Here is an 8499-nt window from a genome sequence, read left to right on the forward strand (position 1 = left end):
ATTTCTCATGATTAATACTTTAAGATAACTTTATAAATGGATTGAATTCATGTTTGTTATTTTGATTTCAATATAACTGATGTGCCAGGCTTAAAGTCTAGGATAAAAGATACTTATTCAAGCAGTGTATCAGACTAAAAGTAGCAGTAAATTGCAGGACAATAGATGCTTTACTGGATGAGTAAACCCTGAAATGTATCTAATATGACATAAAGTTGTGTAACATAAAACAAGCTGTAAACACATCAAGAAGATCGAGCAAACAGTGGTCTATTAACACATCCAGCAGACACAGAAGCAACATGAGCATTCATCTGGAGTCATGTTTGTGTCCGTCTGATGAATATAAGTCAAGTATTCACTCTCCTTTAGCCCTGTTATGGCCACCAACTCCATTATGTTCACCAGCTGGACGCAAACTTTTGCTGATTTTGTTCTGTTTGACCTCTAAATTGGCATCTCTTCTGTATATTTTTAGTCAAATCCTTTGATATTAACCCCGTCTCCCCCCCTGTTGTTGCTCCAGTGGCAGCACCAGTAGCTCCAGGAGGGCGGGAACCACCAGTGAGTCACCACGTCCAACTTCAGTGGAGCGACCTGGAGCTGTGCACCCCTGGGTCTCTGCCCAGCTGCGTAACAACTCCTCTTCGGTGTCCCCCGCCATCCCCGGCTCATCGTCCACGCAGGTCCAGCCCTCGCACCCTTTCATCCAGGACCCAGCTATGCCCCCCAACCCGGCTCCCAACCCACTTACCCAGCTGGAGGAGGCTAGGAGGAGGCTGGAGGAGGAGAGGAGGAGGAACGCACTACAGCAGGCTAAGCAGAGGTAGGTGTCATGTCAGTTTTATTTGTATGGCCCTAAAGTCAGAGGGTTTACCTTGTGTCTATGTTTGCATGTATTCCTATTTGAGTGTTTTGACATGGATCTTGCTTTTTTTAAGGCATAAGTCTGGCAAGCGACAAGTGTGTGAGAACATGACGGTTGCTTACTACTTTTGTGGAGAGCCAATCCCATACCGAACATCAGTCAAAGGCCGCGTGGTGACTTTGGGCCAGTTCAAGGAGCTGCTTACCAAAAAGGGCCATTACAGGTGAGAACATTTAATGCATGTATTTCAAAATATATAGTGTGGGTGGGAATGTCCCGTTTTAAAGGAACCATTTTGTCAAAGTCGGACTCCAAAATAATCAAGCACGTCTTTTTTTGTGTGTGTGTGCAGGTTCTACTTTAAGAAAGTGAGCGACGAGTTTGACTGCGGTGTAGTGTTCGAGGAGGTTCGTGACGATGACGCCATCTTGCCTATCTTCGAGGAGAAGATCATCGGGAAGGTGGAAAAGGTTGACTGAAATTTGGGAACAGAAAGATGACACAGAATTGCAAAAAGATCATTTTGGAAGGGAAAAAAAGGAGATAGGAAGAGAACACTGGGGTTGGATAGAAATTCAGCTGTGAGAAAAACGAACGAAAGAAAGTAGAAAGATGGAAGGAGCGATGTGTGACAGAAGGGAGATTGCGCTGCATGGTAGAAGCTCGAGTATTAAGGAGGTGGTTAGTTTTATGGAATATCTGGATATCTGCGTCATGCCTGGATCAAACCTACACACAGCGAAAGAAGCTTGGCCGGATGCAACCGGAGTGGAGGAAAGGAACATAAATTATTTCACCTGTCTTGTCTCCACTGTGGATATTCGAGGAGCGCTGTTAAAATCTGATGTCTGACCAGTCTTCCACTTCCATTGCGATGGATGGAAAAGGGTGAGGGGGGGAGGGGGACTGCTGGAAGGAGAGAGAGGATAAAGTAGTCTTCCACTTCTGCTCTGGAGGAGCCTGTCCTCCGCAGACCATTACGATGCTGCTACATTACCACGGAAAACTCTTCAATCGGTGCTTGGGACAGTAAAGAAAGCAGTTTTGTTCCATTCGGGAGTCTCGCTGCCTTTTGCTGTCTCTGTTCCTCATCAGCTGGTTACAAGGGGAGAGGACAGAGGATTTGGGGGAGTGGACCTTTAGCCTGCTTCTCCTCTTGTTGACTTCATAGCCTCAAAACTGAAACTTTCTCACCCTTGATTCCTAGATGTCATGTAGTGATCTCTCACATCAACATGTTCAGACAACAGTTCTCCACACAACTTGTTTACCAAAGCTACATATTTTTGATAAGACAAGTATCCTAGCTACTTGTTTCATTTTATTTGAATTGTGTATGTACAAGGCAGGTACTATTACTTATTAATGCAGCCTAATTTCGTTATATCTCAACTTAATGTTGTATTATTGTGTATGTTTTGAAGCTAGTTCATTAGTCATTTCAGGGCAGCCATTTTGTTTGTTTTTCCTCCCTCTGTAAGACATCGTGCACCTCAATTCTGTACTGTTTACCTGTTGAGCGTGCAGGTCTGTTCTCCTGAGCGATGGATTTTAATCACAAGATTGCTTCTTTTTTTTTTTCCACCCTTGAAGTTTATCATGAAAAACAAGAGCACACACTACAGGTGCATTATCTTTGACCACAGTATCTGTTGTTTTTTTAACAGGTCACACTGTCACCTCATTTCCATCATATTTTTCTGCTATACTGAGAGCCTGTGTACGTAACTCCAAACCCAAGTCTAGGTGCCTGCCTGCCTGCCTGCCTGGCCAGTGCCATTACTATCTAGAATGCTTATTCTGAAGGGTGTGGGTGAGTGTGAAAGCCTGTGTCATGTATGCCTGAACTCAGCCAAAGAGCATATTGTGCGTCCCATATGCCTACCAGCGTGTGTCTGTGCAGTCCCACATGTCCACAAGTATCAAGTGATTTTTTTTTTTTCATCAGGAGCAGAAGGGAATCTTCTTCCTCTTGCAGATTCCTAAACTTCGAACATCGTAGCTTTATATTGAGTTTAAAATCTGCAGTGATTAAAAGGATAGCGTGACCTTTTGGGAAAGGTGCTTATTTGCTTTCTTGATAAGAAAAAGATGAGAAGATTGATACCCCTCTCGTGTCTATACGTCAAATATGATGCTGGAAGGTCAGCAGTAGGTGAGCTTAGCTTCGCATAAAGACTGGAAATGGGAGGGAAAGGGCTGGCCTGGCTTTTGTATGAATTAAACAAACTTGGGCTGCTACAGATTATTTTAAAAATCCTCTTATTATCAATTCTGGATTAATTGATTGTCCTATGAAATGTCAACGGATCACAGTTGCCTGCAGCTCAAGTTGGTGTCTAAAAATTGCAGTTTGAAAAGTCAAGATTTTCAATTCGCTGTCACAAAAAAGGCACATTTTAGGAACTGGAACTTGTGATAGACATTTCTGTTAAAAAAAATACTTTATTAATTATCAAAATTGTTACCAGTTATTTCTCTGTTGATCATCTAAACAATTAATTTAACTTTCAGCTCTAGAACAAACTAGACATAAGGTTTAAACTTTAAATTTTTCCAGTCTTAATGCTAAGTTAACCATCTGCAGGCTGCAGCTTCGCATTTAACGCACCGACATGGGAAATGGTCTCAGTCTAGCTCTCAGCAAGACAGCGAATAAGTGTATTTCGCAAAAACGTCAAGCTATTCCATCAGACTTCTCACATCAGTATAGTAGTGCAGTATGGCCAGAATGAGGCCAGAATACCACAAAGCACCGTGCAGACAATGCACTGATCACACACCAGCTATGTAAGCTGAATGTAATTTGACTTTTTTAAACTTTTACCCGCTATATCCTCAAAGGAAATCCCTTCATTGGTCGTGTCATCACGTCTGTCTTCAAGTATTGATCTCAAACTGTTGGCCCGATTTGAGAGTTTTGTGTTATCTATGCTGGTAGTTAATGGAATGTGTCCATCAGATAAAGAGGTCCTACTGTACATCTTGCAGGAATGTCAAATACAATTTGTCCTGGGTTTTCTGCCCAGTAAGGGAAAACGTAGGATCGGAAAACATATTTGTCCTTACTTCAACCCATTATGCCTTCAATATGAAATTTCAAATTTAGATATGTATTTGTTTATAAAAAAATGTAATTTTAATAATCACCAAGCATGTTCTTTATAAGGAATGTTTTCCTGATGAGTTGAATTATCTATTTTGTTTTAATGTTTATGTGCGAACTGCTACGGCCCTCTGATATATTTTATCTGTTTTGTTGGAACGCCCAGGGACAGTTGAATGACAACATTTGTTAAGAGATGATTCTTGTGATTATGATTCGATGGACAAAACAAGCAACTGCGTCTGTTGTGTTGTCGGTTTGTGTGAAACACAGTGCCTTTATCATGTTACCTTTCAAAATATCTTTATTGAACCAATCCATGCTTTTAATGTAAGTTTTTATCTTCAGTCAGTCCCGTTGTATCTTTAGCTGCAGTCATGCTTGCTCACTTCTGTTCTGATAGATCCTCTGCTGTAAATATGTACATTATCATTTCATATGTGTCTTCAGACCTGCACCACATGTTCATGGTGTTTCTGTTTTTCAAAGGTAAACGCCAAGATGTCACTGTGCTGGTTCCACTTGTACATTTCTTTTAAAAAGGTACTTCATAATAAAGATGTTGAATAAACACTTCTTCTCTTCTCTGTATGATTTTTATCTATTATTTATTTATTTACCCTAACAGGAAATATTGCACATGCCTTATATTAAGGCAGTGCCTCCTGGCATTTCAAACCATATAAGTCTTTTTTTCAGAGTAGCTAAATGGAATTCAACCATCCTTAATTTTATTATTTACACCTGAGCTTCTTCTGTGACGTCAAAATGTGAAAAAGGTATATTTCTTCATTGTGTTGTTAAAGGAGGAAGTATTTTCCACCAACGTATAAACGCTTTTGTACATGATCAGTGGTGGAGTACATTTACTTAAGTACAGTTAAGAGGTTTATTTTTGAGGTTTAAAGTATTTCTATTTTCTTCTACATACTTAATTTCACAACACTTTAGACATTGTTGATGAATATAATATTTTCTTTTTGTTCTGCTACATTAAACTGACTAACGTACTATATACTTTGCAGATGGACATTTCCTGAAACAAACATGTCAGATATCAAATAACTTACAATCGGATGGGTTGTTGTATATTAAACCAGTCAGTAATGTATATAAAATAGTTCATCAATGACAAACTACATACATTTATGTGCAAAATAAAATGATGCGTGTTAATGCTCAACTGTTACTGGTTAGTGGTTATGACTGAGTAATGAGTATTTTTACTTTTGATACTTTCACCATATAATGCTGTTAGTATTAATATTATTATTGCATAATACTAATACATTTAAGTAACTTAAGTAGATGAGGTTTCACTTATCTTTATACTGTGGTAAAAAGTTCAATTAAGTATAAAATGGTTAGGCTATTATAGCTCAAAGTGTAAAGTTTAGACACATTAGAAGAGTAGCTGGTAGTTACTGAGTTATTACACAGTTCAATTTCAAGTGATTTTCCTGCAAAGTCAATATTTTTAAATCAGAATATGTTAGGATGTGTGTGACTGAAATTTAGCCTCTCTGCCTGGTCAAAACGGTAAAATAATCTCTCTAAATTAATCAGTGAAGATAAATCAGAGACTGTTTGTTAAATGTATCTATTTATAAGAAACTACAAACAATCAGTCGTACAAGTTTATTAACATAAAAAATATTAAAAACAAACAAACTGTAAAACGGGACACTTCATTTAACTCAAAAGATAGTTGAAACTGATTAAAACTTATAAGGCTTGTAAGGCTAATTAAAGTGTGTAAGTTAAAAATAACATTCTTGATGAAGTAGCTTCTAGTAAGTGAGAATTAACTAATTTTGTCATTTTTATTTGTGTTGTGAAAACTCTATAATATCTATTAAAAAGTTATCATATCGGTAATTTTTCTGTAACTTACAGTTAAAATTACTAGTAAAAGCGGCTTAATCGAGATTATTTTTTCAACCTAAAAAACTGAGTTTGGGTTACTTAAAAAAATGTATGTAATTGGTTCAACATGTTCTTTTAGTTAAATGAACTTACGTGGTTTTACAGTGTCGATATAAATCAGAAACTTTACTTTATCGCCTCCTTGTGGATTCTGTTGTTTTCTGACGACACTGACGTTACAACGTGGGGTCAAAGTAGAAACATGACGCAAGCACGTAAACAGAGACACACTAGTTGGAGAACGTGACTAGTTGGGTGAAGCATTTTTTTTTTTTACACGTTTAAACCTTTAATATCTGCCCTAATTAACCCACTTATACTACTAATAATATCCTAATCTGCTCTTTAACTCTGGGTGAATTTTATAAGCGACCACACAAACTGCTTATGAGCTACAGACAGCGGGTCGCCGAGCTAACCATGCTATCCTAGCGTCCCGTCAGCGATGGATCCGCTGAGTGTTGTTGCAGATGAAGTTGCTTTGGAGGGGCTGGACGGAATAACGATTCCCTCTCTGTGGATACGACTAGAAAGCAGACAGCCCGAGTTCCCCCTGAAGCTCGACGACTGCACCAAGGAGCTCGTCTGGAGGTCGCTGATCAGCAACACCGACCTGCACTTCTGCGAGCTCCCGCAGGAGAGAGAGGATGTTGTGCTGTTTGACAGGTGAGGGGTTTCATCCTGCACATGTTTTTATGTGATCATTAAATGCTGTTTTCACTGCTTAAAGATAAAGCACAGACACTGTAAACGTGTTTAGTCTGTGAGGTCCAGCTAACCTGCATTGAGTCTCACCTTAATGAAGCTTGTTGAGCTCTGTTGGATGTGTTGATTCAACTTTATGTCCTTTAATTTCGTTTCAGAGGCCAGTTTTGTAGTTTTTCTCTTCCACTACGATTATTTAACAGCTGTAGTTACAACTTTAGAAATCCAGGTTTAACATACAAAACATATAAAGTTCTTTTTAAACATTTAATTACCCAATAGTGTCTAAAAACAATCTGATATTGATGACTGAATCATCATTTTAAGTCATTTCTTATGCTCCATGCTCTTGTTTAGAGATCATTTCCAGGTTTGAATCGTTGGTCGGACAAAACAAGACTTGACTGATTTGAATTTTGACTATACTATAGAATTAACTATATTAGTTATACTATATTTATCCAAGGATATATTATATACAAAGGTCATACCCTTTGCTTTCCTGTTTTTTCACAGTTTGTTTTCCCAATGTGTGGAAATCTAAAAGCAGCAGTTTCTCCCAACATCAGTGGTACAACCTCACTAATTCTTGTAAATCCTCGTAGCCAGGTTTCATAAATCTGGTGGAAAGTCTTCCCGAAACATGGGGGAAAAAACACTTTTATGAAAAGATATATATATAGTATATACAGTCTTCTTCTTTACTAGGATATTTCGTATGTTGCACAGAGTTTTGACACCCTGTGTGTTTGCACCCATGTGTGTATTTTCAGGTTTAAAGACATCGACCCAGAAACGGGCTTTGACACAAAACAGAAGATTTCTGAAACATGGAAAGACGTCTACCCAGTCCATATTATTCTAGAAAACAAGGATGGGATTCAGGGATCGTGCGCTCTCTTCAAACAGAGGACAGACGTCACGAAGCATGTCCGCTCCAAGTCCCTCACCCCGTTAGTCAACTTGGAGGAGGCTTTGGAAAGGTTTGTGGAGTTTGTTTGATGGTATATAAATGTATCCAGCCACACACTGCCTACGTGAACAGTCATGACTCAAATGCACAAATGGATTGTGAGTTTAATGCAGTGATTCAAGCACTGTGCATTTAAAAAGGATTTTCTTTATTTAACAGAAACACTGAGTCACTTGAACCATGAAAACTCTTTCACTTGCGGTTTTGGCAACATTGTCCACATTGTTAGTTTTTAGCTGACCTTGCTCACAATTAATGTTTTTTTTATTGAAGGAAAAGAAATAATGGGCTTGAACATATTTACTGAATCTGGCTGAGTCTGCTTGAATTTTAATAGTAGATTTAAGGTTAAAAAAACACCCCCACAGAAAATCCAATTGCTTTTCCAGACTTATCAACTTAAAAAAGTCCTTAAAGCACAAATATGAATATAGTTTTCTGATTCAATGCATGTTATTACAGATTATTCTCCTCACATCTGGATGTACACACTCATTAATATGTCTGTGTATACTCTTGTCTCTCTTAATGTAAGCAGCATTGTCCCAAATATCCAAGCTTAGGCCACAAAATGTATTCAGTATTAGTAGTATTTTATATATTCTTATAGAAAAAACTAAACTGAGCTCTTTTTGGTGAAAATGTCATGTTAATGCAGTTCTACATTTGTCTTACGTCGCTCATGTTCCCCCATCTCTCTAACCGATACCTCCTCAGATATGGCCGACGGCTCGTTGTCGTGGCGTCTCAGACGTTGCGATTCAGGACCTTGATTGGTTCTGAGAGCGATCCTGATTTGAAACTCAATGACGACTCTTACTGCGTGTTGGAACGAGTGGGCCGAGCTCGATGGCAAGGAGAGCTGCAACGAGATCTGCACGGAAGCTCTTTCAAGTAGGAGACACACACACACTCACACAC

The 8499-nt window shown here is 38.7% G+C and overlaps 2 protein-coding genes across 3 annotated transcripts in view; both read left to right on the forward strand.

Annotated features, from left to right (window-relative positions):
• Positions 1-4544, forward strand: part of LOC118327020 (axin-1-like) — a 12363-nt gene extending 7819 nt beyond the window's left edge. The window contains exons 11-13 of the mRNA XM_035660194.1: positions 527-826; positions 942-1091; positions 1221-4544. Of these exons, the coding sequence (XP_035516087.1) occupies positions 527-826; positions 942-1091; positions 1221-1347 (577 nt within the window). The 3' untranslated portion in view covers positions 1348-4544. The remainder of the gene's footprint in view (positions 1-526; positions 827-941; positions 1092-1220) is intronic.
• A 1570-nt stretch (positions 4545-6114) lies between these two features.
• LOC118327098 (general transcription factor 3C polypeptide 1-like) overlaps positions 6115-8499 on the forward strand; it is a 21847-nt gene continuing 19462 nt past the window's right edge. For both annotated transcript variants that reach the window (XM_035660313.1, XM_035660314.1), the window contains exons 1-3: positions 6115-6566; positions 7379-7588; positions 8296-8472. In XM_035660313.1, the coding sequence (XP_035516206.1) occupies positions 6346-6566; positions 7379-7588; positions 8296-8472 (608 nt within the window). In that variant the 5' untranslated portion in view covers positions 6115-6345. The remainder of the gene's footprint in view (positions 6567-7378; positions 7589-8295; positions 8473-8499) is intronic.

The sequence above is a fragment of the Morone saxatilis genome, unplaced genomic scaffold (assembly GCF_004916995.1).
Source record: "Morone saxatilis isolate NCDOM2014 unplaced genomic scaffold, NCSU_SB_2.0 Contig17, whole genome shotgun sequence".
NCBI lineage: Eukaryota > Metazoa > Chordata > Actinopteri > Moronidae > Morone > Morone saxatilis.